Source organism: Pseudorasbora parva, chromosome 18 (assembly GCF_024679245.1).
Source record: "Pseudorasbora parva isolate DD20220531a chromosome 18, ASM2467924v1, whole genome shotgun sequence".
Classification (NCBI taxonomy): domain Eukaryota; kingdom Metazoa; phylum Chordata; class Actinopteri; order Cypriniformes; family Gobionidae; genus Pseudorasbora; species Pseudorasbora parva.
The window spans coordinates 7,472,514-7,494,063 of NC_090189.1; the positions used below are offsets into that span (position 1 = coordinate 7,472,514).

A 21,550-nucleotide genomic window follows, 5' to 3' on the forward strand; every position below is an offset into this window, starting at 1 on the left:
TGTCTGTCTGTCTATCATCTGTCTGTCTGTCTGTATGTCTCATTTATCTGTCTATATGTCTGTCTACCATCTGTCTGTCTGTCTGTCTATCGTCTGTCTGTCTGTCTGTCGGTCTATCATCTGTCTGTCTGTCTATCATCTGTCTGTCTGTCTGTCTATCATCTGTCTGTCTGTCTGTCTATCATCTGTCTGTCTGTCTGTCTATTATAATTTCCTTAATTGTGCTCTCTCTCTCTCTTTGCAATGGAAGCCCCATTGTTTGATGTTTTGTTGCAAATCTAATGCAGTGGTTTTAATGCACTTTATGTGTATAACTTGAAATATTTTTTGGGGTCTTTAAGGTATATGTATATACTTTTATGTAAATCAGGGTAGCCAGCATTTCTCTTTGTCTCTCTTTACAGGGGGAACAAGGTCCTGTTGGAGAAGCTGGAGCCAAAGGCTATCCTGGCAGGCAGGTGCAGTAGATCTTGCTCTGCTGTGGAGTGTGGCGTGTATATGTGTGTGTATGCGTTTGTTTGTTTGTTTGAGTGTGTTTTGCTTTGTTTTTCATTGACCGTTCATGCAATTATACAGCTGCAGGGCACAGCGATTGGAAATAAGTGTAGGAAAGAAAATTTTTGACCAACTTGTGTTGTGTTGTGTTGTTTTCACTGATGGAGTTTTAGTTTTAATCAGAATAAAACTAAATGAAATATCCTTCCAGAACCACAAGCCTTTGGTTTTTAACACACATTAAACTCATATAAGTTGCTGAGCTAAGTGTTGAACTATATAAAATGGCTCTCTGGAATACTTGAATCTGATTGGTAAATCGAATCACTCCAAAAATTCACCTCATATATTTAACTATGTGCTAAGTAGATGTGTTTTGCTCAGGATAAAGTATATATTTTACGCCTGGTCATTACTGGAAAAACAAACAAAAAAAAACACTTACGAATGATAAGAGATCCCTAATCTTTACGCATATTATCTATTACTTAATGTCTATAATCTAACTAAATCAAGGGAAGGCTAAATCGTTTAACATTTATCCAATGGTATTTTCTGCATGTCAGCCTAAATATTAAAATAGTTTGGTGGCTCTGTTTTCTTTATGAAGCCTATGATAGTCCCATTATAAATTCATCAAGGATTTTGTTCCTGTGGGCACACACGTTTGGATGCTTGTCAGAAGAAACAAGCTATTAATTTCAATTCCAGTTTGCCTGTTAAATTGTGTGTGTTGATTAAACCCTAGGCCTGTTACTGAAGTCTCTCTTTCTCTTTTCTTCTCTTCCAGGGTTTACCTGGTCCAATAGGGCCTGTCGGGCCGAAAGGTGCTCGGGTGTGTACACGTCTTCTCCCCGTTTGATGTGTGATTGCGACTTACAACGCTGTCATTGTGACATTTGAGCTGTCTGAGCGGCCTATGGTTACTGTTGCTAGGTTATTTGCGATGTTTGATCTTTTACAAAGGGCTGGAAATGAAGTTCAGACTTTTTCTGAAAATCTTTCTGCGTTTTAAAGTCAAGTGATTTGACCTCGACTCCATAAGAGTTTTTTTGTTTTATTTTACTACTACAGCTTCTCTTTTCTTTCGTCTCCCCCTGGTTTTCTGGTTTTTCCTTTTTCTGTTTTTTGAGTCAACAGAGACTCAACCATGACAAATTTGCTGCTGACAGCTGCCCGAGCCATAAGTGTGCATTTATGTGTGATTTTAGCCTCCTATGGTCACATTAACATGTTTACATGTACAGCCACCTTCATTTATTTTGCTCTGTCGTCGGTTTGATGTATTCAGAAACAATTTATATTTTATTTAAAGTGTGCCACTTTATATAGTGTGCTCACACATACACACTCTCTAGCTGTTGTGTTTGTAGTTGAGCTGTATTAAAGGCTCTTTATCAGGCTAGACTCCGCCCACATTGGCTGGAATTTCCTGTTTAAAATCAGACTGAGGCCCTGCTGTCTTAAGGCACCACACACACACACACACACACACACACACACACACACACACACACACACACACACACGCATGCATGTTTCTCCCTATGCACATTTGTATCAAAGCACCTTGCATGGAGTTGTGAGTATGAGTGAATCTGAATGCATATGTTTTTATTGTACCCTGTGTCTGTTTATGCATGTGTCCATCGTTTGTTCCCTGAAGTGAGCGTATGTGCCCTTGGACTACATTGTGGAGGCCAGCACCATGCAGTCCATGGGCATATACACTTACTTCATGGCCTGCATCAACACGAAGACGTCCATTCATCCATCCTAGCACCTCTCCATTCATCTGTACGTCCTTGTGATCAAATCATACGCTGGACGTCCGTTGGATTGCCAATGATTATATAGACTAACCTGTTTTAAAGTCTTACTTCATCTGATGGTTCGTTTTACTACTCAATATTTAGGTATTAAATTTGTCTTGGATAGTTCTCCAAGTTGTTGCAGTATAAATGGTGCATGTTGTGATTGTAAGAGAAAATAGTTCTATACAAATAATTATGGATAGTATATTAAGCAACCACCTAGGACACCCGAGCAACTAATATTTAGATTGTCCACTTGTTGTATCCCTCATTTGTTAGTTACTTTGGATAGAAACCACCCCGAACACCACTTTTGAGGAAAAAAATGGATGATTTGTGATATTTCTTTCCCATTTTCCTCCACTCCAGCCATTATTATTGAGCTTCTCTCTGTTTCTCTGTTTCTTCATAGGGTTTCATTGGAATCCCGGGACTTTTTGGTTTACCTGGAGCTGATGGCGAAAGAGTGAGTCTGTTCATGTTATGACTCCGTCTGTAACCTCCTTCCCTGAGTCATGTGATCATAACAGTCACTGGAACGAATGTTCTGGCAACATCAACGGCAGTCACATCATTGACATGTTAACCCTTGTGACATGATTTCCCATTTATAGTCTAAACCATAAACACTAATTGCTAAACATATTCAATATATATTACATAGTACAGTATACAGTACATGTTCAGCTATAAAATCAAAGCCGTATGTCTAACCAAGTTGTGTTCCCAATTTGAAGTTAATCTCACGAAAATTGGAAGTTCCTATGAGATTTTGTTTAGCCGCTTTACCAAAAATACCCACATTCCATTTCATAGTTTTTTATGCATTCTCCTGTAACAAATACATCAATAAATTCAGTCACAATATCACTTCTATCACAAAACAAACAGTATGGGACCTTGAGTCAGGGAGCTTTCCAACAATATGCTTTTTGGAAAGTATGCTAGAATAGAAAATAGAAAAATAAATAAATAGAGCGCCAGTCATCACGCTAATGGGACGGTTACAGTTAAGGCATTCATTTAAACCTTGTATAAAAATTATGCAATAATGTCATTTGTAATATGATTTCCCTTGCATTATATATGTATGTGTAACAGCACAGTGGCTATGTATTAACTGTAGTTTATTATTTTCCTGTCTTACAAACACAAGGTATTTCCTGAAGGAAATACAAATCTATTATTCTAAGTATATTTTTCACTGCTGTTACAGTTATTAATATGGAAATAGATTAGTGTTAGATTTTTAAATCAAGTGCTGCCCACTACTGGTAGATTTATGACAGTAACTCCTATCACGGAGATTGTGTGTGTGTGTGTGTGTGTGTGTGTGTGTGTGTGTGTGTGTGTGTGTGTGTGTGTGTGTGTGTGTTGTGACAGTGGAAACTACTTCCAGCTGGTTCTGGCGTTCTGCTGAGGGTGTTTGGATGAGTCACACACACACACACACACACACACACACACACACACACACACACACACACACACACACACACACACACACACACACACACACACACACACACACACACACACACACATAGACACACGCACATACACACACACACAGAGTGTAGTGGGGTCTTTGAGTGCTTCTTTCTAATGGCATGACACTTTTAATCACAGCTGACCATATTAGCAATTATTTAGTGTCTCTCTCTTTCTCTGTCTCTCTTGTCTTTTTCAGGGTAGTCCTGGTCCACCAGGGAAGAGGGGCAAGATGGGTAGGCCGGTAAAGTTTTGTCTCAACATACTTTATAGATACAGATGTGAGTTTGTTGTAAGTGTGTGTCTGTGAAATGTAAGACATTTGTCAAGGGATGTAATAATTGTATTACCTAAATTTGGCCCTACAGTGTAACAAATGCATAAAAGTACAAACTATTTATGTAGTTTCTCAGTATGAGGTGATTAAAACTGTATGCATAGTATAGTTTTAGTAAAAAAAAAAAAGTTATTTGTGTGTGTGTGTGTGTGTGTGTGTGTGTGTGTGTGTGTGTGTGTGAGAGAGAGAGAGAGGGAGAGAGAGTTGTGAGAGAGAGTTGTACTTTTCAATGGATCATGAAATTGTCATTGTCCCTTGGCCTCTGGGACACAATAGATACACACACTTATTAAGATGCAGAATCAGCCATGCAAAGGTGTTTAAATCAGCTCGACCTTTGACATCTGACCTCATACATTTCCTGTTGCATCAGCAGGACTCAGTGTGTTATCTTGAGTGGTGTCATCATTTGCAGTGCTAACTATCACTGTTGCTCATACTAAGGTTTAGTGATTTGAACAATCCCTCTAATCCTCTCTTTGGTGGGAACATGCTGGATGGCAACATGCTAATGACACAAACGTAAGCCATCGCACACCAATGGCCTAGCAACAATCCAGAACACCCTAGAAACCACTCAGAATGTAGCGTCATGGCAACTGATGATTCTTTACACAAATCAAATTGTGTTTCGATAATCTTTCGTCATCAGTGGCTTTGACAGTGGTGTGTTGTGGTGATCTTTCGGTCTCTCTCTCTTAGGGCTTTCCTGGTGATTTTGGAGAAAGAGGGCCACCGGGACTGGATGGGGAACCAGTAAGTGGAATGTTTTGTTTTTCATACATATTCTTTCATCTTTTTCTGATAAAGCAGAAAAAACTCACAACAGAGATTGTGCACAACAGAGAAATGCATGTGTACAGAGTGTCTGCAGCTCAAACAACCTCCATACAAGCAGTGGAAGTGTATGTGTGTGTGTGGTTCAGCTAAGCCCTATGTTATGGGGACAAAATTTCCCCACAAAGATAGCAATATCCGAAATCCTTGTCTCCATGAGGAAAAAGGAACAGCTTATAAATACATTTTTTTGAAAATGTAAAAATGCTGAAAGTTTTGTGTAATGGGTTTAGGTGTAGGGTAAGGGGAGAGAAGACAGTTTGTACAGTATAAAAATCATTATGTCTTTAAAAAAATGTCTGCATAAAACATAAAAACTCACAGTAGGTGCGTTTACATGGAGCACTGTAATCAGTTTAAAAGTCCAATCCGAATGAAAATGCTCCATATAAACACCTCAATCGGAATAAAAATGCCCAAACCGAATGAAATTTTAATCAGTTTGAGAGGGGTGGGATAAACCTTTTCATGAACCGATCGAACAAAAAATGTAACCGTGTAAATGACCTGACCCGATTACTTTTCACCACTGACCGCGCGTCGCGCTCACACGCAGGCTATAATGTTGAGAGGAAAGTACATTTTTCTGAGGGGTAAACTTTTCATTTCGTTAGAAGTTATGAAGATAATGTTGGCATAATGACACAAGCATAGCCCGGCTACATCCTCTCATCTTGACAGCGTTTGTCCCAGGCACTTTTTACTTCAACTACGTCTGACAGAAGAATTTATTTTTTCTGAGATGATTACACTTTACAATAAATAAATAGCTTTTATAAAACCGTATAAGTCCTGGTGGCCGTTGAGAGTTGCTATGGCATGGCATCCGTAAACACATTCCAGCTGCTGGAGAACAGCGTCGACGTGAAAGTCAGCACGTATAAACCCAGATCGGTTTAGATAATGTCTCGTATAAACAGTCCACTAAATCTTTCAATCGGAATTATTTTAATCGAAATGACAAAAAATTGTGCATGTAAATGTGGCTAGTGTGTGTTTGTGTTGTCCTGGTACTACGTTATCTACCCAAAACATAATAATACCAGTATATGGTCCCCATGAGGAAAACTACGGAAGATGATTAGGGTCAAGCAATAATAAAAAAAAAAATTAAACCATCTCGAGATTAAAGTCATTATAATGCGAGATTAAACTCGTTAAATTTCGAGAAAAAAAAGTCAAAATACGATCTTGAGAATAAACTCATTAAATATCGATAATAAAGTCGTTGTGTTTCGAGAAAAAACTCGTTACATTTTGAGAACAAAAGTCGAAATAAAATCATGAGAATAAACTTATTCAATTTTGAGAATAAAGAGGTTGTGTTTCGAGAAAAAACTTGATAAATTTCTTTTCATGTTGTACAAAAGCGAGTACATCGCATTTTCTTCATTTTCTTCTAAAAAGACCTAGCCGCATGCAAGTTCTCTTTAAAGTTCGAATGCTAATTATAGCCTAATTCTGTCATAATTAGCTAAAGTTGATAGTATTTCTTTGTTACTGAAAGAAAGTCTGAAATATAACTTGACTTAGTGATCCGACTCTGCCATGTCCTATATAGGCTATGCAATGAACACTGATCGAATTCGTTATTCTCAAGATTTGATTTTGACTTTTTTCTCAAAACACAACGACTTTATTCTCAATATTTAATGAGTTTATTCACGAGAATGTATCTCTAATTTTGTTCTCGAAATGTAACGAAATGTAGTTTTTCTCAAGATGCTTTTAAAAAAAACAAAACATTTTTTAGCTGGCCCTAATCCTCTTCCGTAGAAAACAGCTTTTAAATCATACAGAATGATGTTTTTTAAAAATATAAAGATGCAAAAAGTTTTGTGTGATGGGTTTAGGTGTAGGGTAAGTGTAAGTGTAAGGGGAGACAATATACTGTATATTTGAACAGTATTAAAGTAAAGTATTAAAGTCATTATGTCTGTGGAAAGCTCCCTTAAAATGTGTGTGTGTGTGTTTTCAGGGTTAATGCCGTCAATATATGTGTTTGTGTGCGAGATAACTGTATGGGTGTAAACCTCAGCCTTTACTTTCGGTATCTTGGCTGAACACAATTTTCCACTCACTACTTATGTACACACACACACACACACACACACACACACACACACACACACACACACACACACACACACACACACACACACACACACACACACACACACACACACACACACACACACACTGTATTTTCTGTACTGTTCAGTATTTCTTTCTGGTATAGAAGCCAAATTTAATTTGTTGAATGCAAACAAGGCTGTGAAGGATAGATGCTGAATAGAAATAATTTAAAGGTGCCTAAGCTGGCTTGCTGGTCATAAGTAGTCTCCCAGTCTGGCCATGCTGGCCTGGTTTGTGGGTGATGATGGGTTTACACATGGGTAAATAAGTCAGCCTTGGAGACTAGCTTAAACCAGCTAACACCAGAACACCTTTTTTTCTGTGTGTGTGTGTGTTTAATAATTTATTTCAGTACTAGGGAAGGTGTTAGATCATGCTATTCATTCATTCATTCATTCATTCATTTGTTCATTTAAGTAGGGAAGGTGTTAGATCATGTTATTCCTTTATTTAATTATTCATTCATTCATTCATTTATTTCAGTAGGGAAGGTGTTAGATCATGCTTTATATCCACTGTGATTAAGTGATTACATTTTTTATATTCCCATAAATGTCTCTGATTGGAGGGAGTAGGTGACAGGAACTGTAACAGGAACTGTTCGAGTCAAAGCCCGCCTCTTTTTCACCTGTAAATGTGGGGAGTGTAAAAACAGGAACTTGAAAGCCCTCTCATTTCCTGTTCTCCCTTTCCTGAAAAGAGGAGTGAAGTGCTCCTTTCATCCTTTCATCACACCAGGGGAACGAGAGGAAATGGCTCCAGCACGCTGCTGCCTGAGCCAACAACAAACCATCTCTGTTTCTACAAAAACACTCACATACTCTCTGTACAGCACACACTCGTTTGTAATATCTCTGAATATGAAGAGAGTGCATATACACTGCACATATTAAAAAGGACACGCATGCATGTACTAACCCATGAGGCACTAGCAATCTGTGCCTGTTTAAGAAGGAAAGCATAACCCTCTGTGTTTCTGTGTTTATCGCAGGGTGTTATAGGAGCTCCTGGTCCTCCTGGTGTCCTTGGATTGATTGTAAGTGAAAGAGTTTTCTTGATGTGTAAAATAGACAGCAAATTTTCAAAGATCAAAGTGCCTGATAAATGGAGTCTCTTGCGCACACTTCATTTCTGGTAAATTACTGATAAGAGGTCATGTGTGAACAGGACCTTTTCAAAAATACTGGTAAATTGGTTTTGGCAATTAACCAGTAAGGGAAGGTGTAACATTACCAGTAAATGCAGGGTATGACGTACTACGTCAGAACGCGCTGACTGCTTTGGGCCAATCATAAAGCTTTTTTGGAGACGATGTGATTACTCTGCACGCTCAGCTGCTTTTGAATAGTTTGTCAATGTAAATATGCACTAGATGGATATTTTACCATTGTGCCGCATCTCAACATGTTGCTACTGGTAAAAAGCCAGAGCACAGTTGCTTGTGTATTTAGCGGTAAAGTCATTCTGATAATTTAACAGTAATTTACTGAGAATGTTGTGTGAAAGAGACTATTGTCTCCCAAAAGAAAGAACCTTTTCCGAACTCCCCGAAATGATGTCTGGTATGGTACCAGATATGGTAATGGCAATTCCTTTCCGACACTTGCTGTAAGCAGTAGACCAATCACAACAGACTAGGCCATCTGACCAATCAGAGCTGAGTAGACCAATCACAACAGACTGAGCCATATGACCAATCAGAGCACAGCAGGCTGTCAGAAAGGAGGGGTTTAAAGAGGCTGAATCCTTTATCAAACTGTGAAAAGATGTAATGCTGCAATGTATTATGCGTGTAAACCTGTTCTAGGTAGCCTGACAAGCCAGACCCACATCAAGATGTTTGGTCTGGAAACTCACCATAGACAGGGCACAATCCGAGGGGCGGGATAAACGGTTGTCTTTCAAACTCCCTCTGCACGCGATAGGATAGCGCTACAACCAACCAGAGCAACGAAGGTGAAACAGAGCTTGACAGCTTGTTGATAGATTAAAAATTCACCGTATCCGGTCAGCAAAACTCTGAACACATCTTCCCTTTTTAAGAATGACTTCAGTGCCGTTCTTTGTTCTTTTCTCAGAGAAAAGCTTAACTCCAAGTCTTCCAGAGTCGCGGTCAAAGCGGATTCGAAAGACCGCCGTTCGCCAGCTTCTGTGTTTACTAGAAGCACGCAAACGCAACTCGGCCATAGTCATTATGGCCCCGCCCACCGAATCTATACACGATGTGATTGGCCCGGCAAGAGTTAGGGGAATACAGCTCAGAAGGGTATTGAAAGTTGCTAGACGACACTCGCGGGCAGATTAAATTTGCTGCCGCTAGGGTGCGTCTAGATTTTTAGGCTATGTTCTAGGAGCATTCTAAACAAAATTAGGAGCCTTTAAAATATCAAGCTGACCTTGATAATAAAAACAGGGACAGGTCAGAGATGTGTTATGCTGAGCTTATATGCAGGTGAAAGACAATAGTAATAATTCACACATTTATGGAGGTTATGCAGAACATACAGGAGTTTTAAGAAACATTTTTTTTTTTAAAGGGTAGGACTTTTATTTTATTTTTTACTTTTTTTGAAAACGCTAACCTAGACTTTAACTATTGATATTAAAAGCCAACATGCAGCAAAGCTTTATTTCAAATGTTCTAATATTTGTTATTTTTTTTTAAAAAATGTTTAAAATAGTTTTAGATGACTGGCATTGGAAAGGATTTTGCAAAAGTGCAATGTGAAATATTCAGATTAACGGTAACAAATCAAATACAGGCAGAAAACACTTTCTTTCATTAGAGCAATTACACAAATGTACATGCTGGAAAAAGATAAATATAAACCAATGTCACATTTAAAATGCTTATATATATAATAAGCAAGGATGCATTACATTAATCAAGTGACAAGAAAGACATTTATAAGGTTACAAAATATTTCTATTTCATATAAATGTTGTTGTTTTAACTTTCTATTCATTAAAGAATCAACATTTTCAACATTGATAATAATGTTTCTTGAGCAGCAAATCCTCATATCAGAATGATTTCTGAAGGATCATGTGACACTGAAGACTGGAGTAATGATGCTGAAAATTCAGCTTTGATCACAGGAATACATTACATTTTATCATATAGATCTATAGTTTTATCTTGCATCATCAACAATAACCCTGGAAACTCCAAGAAGCTTTTCTCCACTATAAATCACATCCTCAAACCGCAAACTCACTCTTTTTCAGAAGCCACAGAAGAGAGGTGCAATAAGTTCATGACCTTTTTCAGGAACAAAGTAGACAACATCCACTTGCTTCTATCTAGCCCCTCCGCTCTGCCTGTCCCGTCTGTTGATCCACAGCCAGGGACCTTCCAACATCTCTGCTGCTTCTCCATCATCACACAGCTTGAGGTTGAGGACATCATCAGAAAAATGAAACCATCTACCTGTGCACTGGATCCTTTTCCTACAGCCTTGGTAAAATCTTAAGTCCATTTATTACCAAGATTATTAATAATTCCCTACAGGCTGGCCTTGTTCCTTCATCTCTAAAAACTGCTATCATCAGACCACTTCTAAAAAAACCTACTTTAGACCCAGATGTTAATGACAACTACAGGCCCATCTCCAACCTCCCATACCTCTCTAAGGTGCTGGAAAAAGTTGTTGCTGCACAGCTTCAGGTCCATTTGGAGCATAACCATCTTTATGAGAAATTTCAGTCTGGTTTCCGCTCAGGACACAGCACAGAAACAGCTTTGGTCAGGGTCACAAACGATCTATTGATGGCGGCAGATGCTGGTTCCCCATCCCTTCTCATCCTCCTGGACTTAACTGCAGCTTTCGATACAGTTGACCATAACATCCTCCTTCACCGTTTACATTCCACCATTGGTCTCTCTGACTCGGTCCACAACTGGTTTTCTTCTTATCTCACTGGGAGAACTGAATATGTTGCGTTAGGAGAAGCTACATCCTTGTCACACAATGTCACCTGCGGTGTCCCTCAAGGCTCTGTGCTCGGACCCACCCTGTTCATACTCTACATGTTCCCCCTTGGCCGTCTCATCAACCGGCATGGGATTTCTTTTCACTGCTATGCTGATGACACTCAACTTTACTTTAGGACAAGTTCATCTCCCTCTGCTGACCTCACACCATCCACTTTGATCACTTGCCTGGATGAGATAAAGGCGTGGATGAAGCAAAACTTTCTGCAGCTAAACAGCTCCAAAACTGAAGCTATCCTAGTCGGCACTCCACTTCAGGTCCAGAAGTCCGTTATCACCAGCATTGCTTTCTCTGATCAGGTCATTCCTCTTTCCACTTCAGTCACCAATCTGGGGCCAGAATGGAATCACAGCTTACTTTTGAAGCGCACATCAAACACCTGTGTAAAACCTCCTTCTTCCACCTCAGAAACATTGCCAAACTTCGTCCCATTCTATCACTGGCTGATGCGGAGAAGCTTGTCCACGCCTTTATCTCCTCCAGGCTGGACTACTGCAATGCGCTCCTTATTGGCATCCCTAGCAAAAATCTCCAGAGGCTGCAGTGTATTCAGAACAACGCTGCTAGGATCCTCATGAGGGTGCGCAAATACGACCATATCACCCCCATTCTAAAATCACTCCACTGGCTTCCTGTGTCGTTCAGGATCGAGTACAAGATCTCTCTCCTTACCCACCAGTGCATCCATGGTGATGCTCCCTCCTATCTCAAGGAACTCCTCACCACACAAACAGCCACTCGTAACCTCCGCTCTGTTTCGCTGTATCGCCTTAAAACTCCCACAGCCAATCTCCGTACTATGGGGGATCGGGCCTTCTGCTCTGCAGCCCCCAGTCTGTGGAATGCTCTCCCTGACCACCTGCGGACTCCACAGACTATAGATACTTTTAAGCGTGGTCTTAAAACCCACCTTTTTAGCAGAGCTTTTAATTGACTTATTACTTCTTTATTTTATTTTTCAGTTTTTATTTATTTTATTTTATTAATTTATTTATTTATTGTTGTTGATTGTTTTTTAATTCTGTAGCACTTTGAGATTTTGTTTAATATAAAGTGCATTATAAATAAAATGTATTATTATTATTATTATTATTATTATATATTCAAACAGAAAATAATTGTAATAATGTTTCAGAATATTACTTTTCTACTGTAAATCATATTGATGTATGATACTTTCTTCAAAAACATTAAAAAATATATTAACGACCTGAAACTTTAGTGCAGGAGTATAGCCATTGATTTAAAGTTATTACTGATCACTGATGCAAATCTCATCCCCCTGTAACTTCACCAGGCTTTTATCAGGATGTCCTCTCAGAATTTATAAGCACATAGTGTTGTCTAGTGCTGTTGTTTTAGTACATTTGAAATCAGTTTCACCTAAACCGCATGATGTGCATAATAACACATTTGCTTTTACAAATGCATGCAAATTGATAGCATGTTTTCTGTTGGGTTGGTGTAATGATGTGCCCCCTGCAGGCCCTCTTAGCATGATGTCTTTCTTCAATAAAACATTAAAACCCAGAATATTCATTAAAATAGCTTATATTTATCCGAATAGTTTATCCTTGTTTTTATTTTTAATTCTTGCACATGGTTTTCTTATTTCTAATTCATATGTTACCACTATTTTAATTAATTTCTATGTAAAGCACTTTGAATTGCTATTGGGTATGAAATGTGCTATAAGGCTATAAACTTGCCTTACCTCATACAGTAAGGTAAATCCTTCACAAACTAGAGATCAAAAACACATACAATGCTTATTCCCATCTCTTCTCCAGGGCGATATGGGCCCTGCCGGGATAATCGGTTTACCAGGACCAAACGGACTGAAAGTAAGTCATGCACATACAGTATATAGCCCTCACATTTCTCTAGCACTCACCAGCCACTTTAGTGTTTGTGTGTTTGTGTTTGTTCCAGGGCGTCGCGGGGAACATGGGCGAGCCCGGACTGAAAGGTGATAAGGTGATCTGAATACTCTGTTATTGGCCTGTTTTGCAGCATGTGATGGAAATTCTCTCTCCTCATTGGCCACCCTGTTACGCATGTTTTAAAAGCTCCGCCCTTTAAGTAGCATGTGGTCAAAAAGATTTTAAATTAATTTGTCGAAAGAAAATTTTGTAGAATATATATATTTTTTAGGTACAAACACCTTACCCTGGATCACAAAAATAACAGATTTTACTCATCATCACAAATAAGCTTTCCATTGATGTATGTTAAGATAATGTTAGGATAATATTTGGCTAAGGTAGGAAAAATTTAAATATTGAGAAAATCACCTTTTCAAGTTGTCCAAATTAAGTCCTTAGCAATGCATATAACTACTAATAATACATTTTTGATATATTTACATTAAGAAGTTTATAAAATATCTTCATGGAACATACTTAATACCCTTTACTTAATACCCTTATGATTTTTGAGACTTATGACTGATTTTGTGGTCCAGGGTTACATTTTTGAGGCTGGGTTCAGTACAAGTTCAGCTTTATTGACAGCTTTTATGGCATAATATTTTAAAACAATTATTTATTTATTTAAGGAAAAACAAATAGCTGGAAGCATTAACTGTAGACATTTTTTCCACTTAAATTAATAAAGTAAAGTTGTCTATAATATTGGTATAATATTTAGCAATGCTAATACTTTATTAAGTGGATACATTACCAACTTATTTGGTGTGAATAGAGTTTTATTCATAAACAGTCCCTTTCTGGCGTCCTTATGCATATTGTGCAATATTTTAAAAACATAAAAAATCACAGATTCTAACACAATAGGCAGCTCATTTGAGTCTTGTGCATGTCATTTCTGTGCTAATTAACATGATGCTACACATGCTGTCTGTAGAGCTAAACTTGCGTTAGATCTGGAGCGTTGCTTTAACACTTTATGCCCATGTTAGCTCAAATAATCAGTCTTGAATGAACTGCTTTTTGAGAGTGAAAAGCAAATAGATCTTGCCCTAACCATCATCTTCTGTCACTTTTTCTGGTCTCTTTTCTTTTCTTTCCTTTCCTTCTCTTTCACTTTTTCTCCCCCAGGGTGATGTTGGGCTTCCTGGAGAGCAAGGGGAGATTGGGTTCCAAGGAGACAAGGTATGCCTTCCAGAGTGACCCCTCATTTCCCTCTGTCAAATACACATTTGCACACTGTCAGCGCAGAGCAGTGGACGTCCAGATGTCTGATGATTTAAATAACATCACCTTGTAATTGCCCTGATTTTAGAGCTTTCATAGATGGTTGCACATGCTCTCTCTCACAGATGAATATATGACTGTGCACGTTATTTTTTAGGGTGTGCAGGGTTTGCCAGGATTACCAGGACCTCGTGGAAAACCAGGACTGCAGGTTTGTTCTGTCATGATTTACTCATGTCTCCAATCCTGTATGACTTACTTTTTTCTGTTTAAAAGTAGAAATTCTTATTGCTTTTTGGTCTCACCAAGACATATCTTTCGATATCTTTACATGCTTTCAATATCTTTGGAGCTTCAAAGCACCATAGACATTTATAAACAGTGGTCCATGTGACTTGTGCACAATAATCAGTCTTCTTTTGACTTTGGTTCTTCTGAATCCAATCCAAACAAATTGTGTGTTCATCGGAGTGTTCCAAGGTCCCATGATTTTTGTCGCACTTGAACCACGAATACACAAATAAAGAATTGAATGGATTAAAGGAGTTTTGGGGTTGAAATAATACGAATAAAAAAGAAAAACGAATCCTTCCCTCACGGGTCAATTTGACCCCCAATGGAATTAATGGAATGTGAGGAATGCTTTAGTACACATAGAAAAACTTTTTTTTTTTTTTTACTAAAATGCTAAAACTTTACCAAAACGTTTGCTGGTTGAGTTAGTTAGTAGTGTGTTGAAACTTGCACTTATGGTAAGGGGTGGGACATTGCCCAAACATGCTTGAAGTAGTTGACCAATCACAACACACTGCTCCAGTTGACCAATCATAGTACACTGTGCTTTCCAGAAGGAGGGGCTTCATAAAGACAGGAACTAAACAGAGCATTACTGACAGACTGAAAAGAGAGAAGCTGCAACATTGACAAATATTGTTGAAATATGTTTTTGTCAATATTGAAAAATATGTTTTTTTAGCCCAAAAACTAAATCAAGACTTTGTAAAAGGGCATACCAGAATAATACCTGTCTAGAATCAGTTATTACAAATCCACATAGTGTTACTGAACTTAAATGTCCCCCCTGTTTTTGTTCCATTGTGCACATTTGGTATTGTTTTGTTTTTTCTTTTAAAAATGTACCTGAGCCACTGTGCGAGTTTTGTCCATTTATCAGCACTCAAATTCTGAGCATATGGAGTGCCTGAGGTCTAGAGTAGGAGTTTAACCTAAAAGCTCATGCTCTGAATGCTCAGTTTATTTCATTTTGAGTGTGTCTGAATCAGCATCTGGTTGAATTTGCGTTTGTTTTGAAGGGCAAGACAGGAGACAGTGGGCCCAGTGGTTTACCAGGACCACCAGGACTTGAGGTATGAATCAACATCTCATAACCTTTTTAAAACTAAAACATAACCATAAAACACAGATGCAGTTTAATGTCTGAATGTGTTCTGTTGCTGATGTCAACAAATATACAAAATATGTAATGCTGCTCTTCACAGGGTTTCCCTGGTGACATCGGAAAACCTGGACACAATGGACCCGAGGGACCAAAGGTGTGTTATATAAAGAAAATCTTATAAAAACATATTTGCACACATATATTTGTATCTTCATGCTGTTAATGTTTTCTTCATAGGGTAAGCCTGGAGCCAGAGGTTTACCAGGACCTCGTGGAGCGGCTGGGCGAGAGGTGTGTTTGTGTGTTATTTGTAAGATGTGAATGTCTTTAAAATAGACCTGTGAGACAATCATCTTCATTTTAATTTGTAGGGTGATGAGGGTCCTGTAGGACCACCGGGGCCAATAGGACTGGAGGTGAGTTGTGATTTGAAGAGACATGCAAACACTGTTCTAATGCAGCTAGAGCAGGACTCAAGGCTTCATCGGGACAGCATTCACCCATGGATAAGCACAATTACACAACATTTTAAGATGAAGAGGTGCTCTTTTGTTTTTCAACTGTGGTAACTAATGTGCTCACTCACAGAATCAGACACTACTGCTATTTATAAAGCACATTTCCCATTATGAATTATCAGTGTTGGGAGTTACTGTAAAGTTACTGTAATTCCACTATTTTTAGCAGTAATCCGCATGTAACTAAATTTTTTCAAGTAACGCAATTACAATTACTGAAATTTAAATGAGTTCATTACTCACATTACTCGCTTGCAGACAAGAAGCTCAAATCTATCATGTTTTTTTTTTATATATCCTCGTTTTTACACATTGTTGCAGCTATTAAATTGGTTCAGGCTTGTTTTTAATGTCAACGTAGTTATATATCGTTTTGTTCCTTTATTAGGTTCATTTAGAAAAATGTGTGGAGCATTTTTGTGTGTTTGTTAAATTAAAGTAAAAATGTTTTTTAAAGTGATGACTAAGCGGCCAACAGTGACTTAACCCAACGCTTTAGCCTCTCAAACCAACACTGGACTTGTCTTGCCTATAGTAAAAAATATTTTTAAAAAGTGAAAAATTTAGTTTAAACGGGTAGCCTATTATCACCATCACAGTAAAAATGCATTTTTGATTAGTTGAGGCTGATTGTATTGGCACTCGCAAACAAGACGAGCTACACAATTTAAACCAATAAAAATATCAAAATATTTTTAGGCCTTAGGCTTCTTAATATTACCTTAGTCTACATCTCTTCACAAAATCAATAAAAATTCGATCTTCAATTCCCGCACTATATGCACATTTAAGTTCACGTCAAAATAATAAAGCAAAAGATTGGAGCTGCATCTTATCATCAGCTCATTTCAAGATCAAACACTGCGATATGAGAAAGAACGACCTAAGTACCGGTAAGATCATTTAGTCTCATTAGTTTTAATGAAGATTATCGTGTTTTTGAGCATCTAAGACTTACTTTCAGTTCCTTGCGGCCTTTTGCGTTTGGCTTACTCATTTGCAGCGATGCGTGTTGAAGTAGCGTGTCATATCTGACTACGACATATTGGTAACACGCTTACACACGTTTATTTCTTAACAATTTGCCAGGAGTAAAATTTACATATGTGGTTTTAACAACCAGACACTTCTGGTCTTTTCACAATCGAATAGATATCTGGTCAGAGAAAATGAATGAAGTGACCAGGTATAAAAAGGCCATAACTCTCCAAGCTGCTGCTGCTGCTGGTGGTGGACACTAAACTCGATTTGAAGGCCTGTTGCCCTGTTGTTTATTGTGTTTTATATATATATATATATATATATATATATATATATATATATATATATATATATATATATATATATATATATATATATATATATATATATATATTTACATTTAAAAAAGTAACTAATACTTTTGATATGCAGTAATTGTTAAAGTATTTAAATTACTTTTAAAAGAAGTAACTAGTAACTGTAACTTATTTTCAGTAACTTGCCCAACACTGTGAATTCTAATACCATTTGGTTCGTTGGTCTGTTGGATTCACACCTCAAGCGAACCATCCAAGAGTTTGTCTGCAATCAGGCCGAGACCTCCTCGTTCAGGCGTTCCCGGGGTAATTGTTTTAGAGCGGATCCAATCGCGATTGCTGTGTTCACATATGCCTAAACGAACCGAACAAAGGGAAACAAATGCTCAGGTGTGAAGTTGAAGCATTGATGATGCTTTTGTTCATTTAAGATTGTATTGAGAAAAAAAAGAGTCTGTTATATTTACATTAACTGTTTAGTTAGTTAGTTAGTTAGTTAGTTAGTTAGTTAGTTAGTTAGTTAGTTAGTTAGTTAGTTAGTTAGTTAGTTAGTTAGTTAGTTAGTTAGTTAGTTAGTTAAACTGATAGGCTGGTCAAGTCTTTAGTTCAATATATTTGTGAAAAGTTAGTTGATAGGCTAATTCGTCATCTAAACATATACAGACAGAGATGGATAGACAGACCGACTATTTTCTTTTGATCTGTGGTTGAAATATGAACTTGATATGAGTTTATGAGATTCCACTTTTTCATTTTCTGTGTGAGCACAGCAATGTTCATTCCCCCAATGGACCACAAGGTGGAGCAATGCGGGATATTAATTTAAAATAACTTTAATTTATAATGTCAACGAATCATCAAGGCAAGTCATTCTGGGAATGTTTTTCTCTAAAAACAGAAGAAAATAATAAATCCAGCCTCGTCAGGCAGAACGTTTAGGATCCGCTGTGAACATCCTCTGTGTTACATAACATTCCCACTCTGTCTCTGTTTTCCCTCTTTTTTCCTTCTTTCATTCCTCTTTTTCTTGTTTAACCTAACTCAGCACTTCTCTGGCACAAACTCAGAACATTTCTGGATGTTCTCCATCAGTCTGTCCTCAGACAGGTATCTGTTTTCCTCATCTTTCTCTGTGCGGTCATTAATTGGAGAGGTCTTGGTGAGACGCTTCGTATGTTCTCTTTGTGTTCTGACCGCAGCTCTTGTGCATTAGTATGCAAGCTCACGTCTTGCTCCAACATAATCAAACATGCAAGTGACTTATTTTATGGCTGAATCTCATGAAGAAATATTTCACCCAGAAAAAAAATAATTATATTTTGCATTTAAAAAAGCTTGTTTATAAACATTAAGATTTTTTGTCTTTATTTGGGAATCAATTAGACATGCTGATTGTGACTTCATTTAAAGTCTTAGCTCATACATATTAATTGGACGGCAATTAATTGCAAAATTAATTTCAAATTAAATTATTATTTTGGGAACACTTTACTTGAGTCTAATGTATTATAAAGATATTCATAGTACATTATGTATTTTATAAATACACATATCAGGCATAACATTATGACCTAGTTATGTGTTGGTCCCCCTTTTGCTGCTAAAACAGCCCTGACCTGTCGAGGCATGGACTCCACTTAGACCCCTGAAGGTGTGCTGTGGTATCTGGCACCAAGATGTTGGAAGCAGATCCTTTAAGTCCTGGAAGTTGCAAGGTGGGGCCTCCATGGATCGGACTTCTTTGTTCAGCACATCTGACAGATGCTTTATTGGATTGAGATCTGGGGAATTTGGAGGTTAAGTCAACACCTGAAACTCGTTGTTGTGCTCCTCAAACCATTCCTGAACCATTTTTGCTTTGTGGCAGGACACATTATACTGCTGAAAGAGCAACAGCCACCAGGGAATACCAATTTCATGAAAGGGTGCACATGGTCTGCAACAATGCTTAGGTGGGTGGTATGTGTCAAAGTAACATCCACATGATGGCAGGACCCAAGGTTTCCCAGCAGAAAATTGCTGAAAGAATCACACTGCCTCTGCCGGCTTGCCTTCTTCCCATAGTGCATCTTGGTGCCATGTGCTCCCCAGGTAAGCAATGTACTCTCACCCGGCCATCCTCGTGATGTCAAAGAAAACATGATTCCTCAGACCAGGCCACCTTCTTCCATTGCCTTGTGGTCCAGTTCTGATGCTCACATGCCACTGTTGTTGCTTTTGACATTGGACAGGGGTCAGCATGGGCACTCTGACTGGACTGCGGCTATGCAGCCCCATACGCAACAAACTAAGATGCGCCGTGCATTCTGACACTTTTCTATCAGAACCAGCAATAACTTCTGGAGCAATTTGTGCTACAGTAGCTTGTCTTTTTGATCGGACCTCAAGGGCCAGCCTTCGCTCCCCATGAACATCAAAGAGGCTTGGCCGTCCCTGTCGCCGGTTCACCACTGTTCCTTCCTTGAAGCACTTTTTATAGATACTGAACACTGCAGACCGGGAACACCCCACAAGAGCTGCAGTTTTGGAGATAGTCTGACCCAGTCATCTCGCCATCACAGTTTGGCCCTTGTCAAACTCGCTCAAATCCTTACACTTGCTAATTTTTCTGCTTCTAACCCATCATCTTTGAGGACAAAATGTTCACTTGCTGCCTAATATATCTCACCCACTAACAGGTGTCGTGATTAAGAGATAATCAGTGTTATTATATTGTGCTATATAAATGAAAAAAAAAACTTTCTATAGCACTGTATAGATAGCAGACTTTAGATCATGAGATGTTCTCATTACAAATAGGCTTCCTCCTATGCAAAATACTATTTTTTTTCTGAAATGGTTTATATGTACAGTCAAGTCTTTTATCATTATTTATTGCATAACAAATCTTCTCTTTTCTGTTTTTGTTTTTGCAGGGTCAGATGGGCAGTAATGGTTTTCCCGGGGCGGTTGGACCTGAAGGGGTCAAAGTGAGAACATGAGCTCTATAAACACACAAATCTCCTAAAACACATATGGTCACTCATCACACTCTCCGATGTCTTTCAGGGCGAGCAGGGTGTCACAGGGAAGGCTGGACCCATGGGTGAGAGGGTGAGTGTATAGAGTTATAACCTCTGAATACACATCTGACCCTCATACTGATCATGTTGTGTTTGTAGGGTCTCGTTGGCTTCATCGGTCCTGTAGGGGAATCTGGACTAGCTGGAGAGAAGGTAAGATGCACCTGAGAGTGGGCAGCACACATCAACTCCTTCAATAGTGTATAGAAGCATCCCAGGATGCACTTCATGAATACAATGGAGAGACTGATAAGAGCTTTATATAATATATATAATAGTATTGGGGTTTCCACAAAAAATATATAACAACAGCGATTTTTGAAGGATCATGTGAAATACAAACCTTTGAACGCCAGTATAAATGTTCTGTTTTGTGATTTATTTAGGGTGATCGTGGAGAGATGGGTTTGCCCGGACCTCCAGGAGAGAAAGGATCCACGGTACGCCACTCACACACAAATACTGAACCTAAATTCTCAGCATTCAATCCTCCCTCAAATTATGAATGTTGTTTAAAACAGGAAGTTCAACTGTCCGTCATAGTTACGTGGCCCACTTCCTCCCAGTCCATCAGCTCATGTGTGTCTGGTGGTTTTATGTGTGACTAAAATAATAATGTAATTTGTAGGTTACAAATGTAACACAAAATAAAACAGAATGTCCTAATTTCACAGAGAGGGCTTAGCTTAGGCTTTATTTCAATTGGGACATTTAAGTAGCTTTTATAAACTAAAACAATTGCACTGACAAGTTGCTTTCAGTTGAAACAGCTCAAACATGCATTTCAGTCCAGGACTGGTTTGGACTGTGAAACCGGAGGAATATTTTGAAATGTAGTACTTTGTATGGCATGTGTCTGTTTTACTTATTTGCCATCACTTACAGGGGCACACAGGAACCCCTGGAGAGAGTGGCGCAACAGGACCACCAGGCAGTCCAGTAAGTCTACATCAGATACTTCAGATAGTTTGAAGCTGTCCATCAGCTGTCAGACACCTCTGTGTAAGGTTCTG

The 21,550-nt window shown here is 38.4% G+C and overlaps 1 protein-coding gene across 1 annotated transcript in view; it reads left to right on the forward strand.

Annotated features, from left to right (window-relative positions):
- Window positions 1-21,550, forward strand: part of col27a1a (collagen, type XXVII, alpha 1a) — an 88,572-nt gene that overhangs the window by 27,487 nt on the left and 39,535 nt on the right. The window contains exons 9-27 of the mRNA XM_067422823.1: window positions 405-458; window positions 1,286-1,330; window positions 2,722-2,775; window positions 4,000-4,044; window positions 4,840-4,893; window positions 8,102-8,146; window positions 12,896-12,949; window positions 13,038-13,082; window positions 14,165-14,218; window positions 14,418-14,471; window positions 15,574-15,627; window positions 15,760-15,813; window positions 15,897-15,950; window positions 16,031-16,075; window positions 20,391-20,444; window positions 20,524-20,568; window positions 20,637-20,690; window positions 20,924-20,977; window positions 21,423-21,476. Of these exons, the coding sequence (XP_067278924.1) occupies window positions 405-458; window positions 1,286-1,330; window positions 2,722-2,775; window positions 4,000-4,044; window positions 4,840-4,893; window positions 8,102-8,146; window positions 12,896-12,949; window positions 13,038-13,082; window positions 14,165-14,218; window positions 14,418-14,471; window positions 15,574-15,627; window positions 15,760-15,813; window positions 15,897-15,950; window positions 16,031-16,075; window positions 20,391-20,444; window positions 20,524-20,568; window positions 20,637-20,690; window positions 20,924-20,977; window positions 21,423-21,476 (972 nt within the window). The remainder of the gene's footprint in view (window positions 1-404; window positions 459-1,285; window positions 1,331-2,721; window positions 2,776-3,999; window positions 4,045-4,839; window positions 4,894-8,101; window positions 8,147-12,895; window positions 12,950-13,037; window positions 13,083-14,164; window positions 14,219-14,417; window positions 14,472-15,573; window positions 15,628-15,759; window positions 15,814-15,896; window positions 15,951-16,030; window positions 16,076-20,390; window positions 20,445-20,523; window positions 20,569-20,636; window positions 20,691-20,923; window positions 20,978-21,422; window positions 21,477-21,550) is intronic.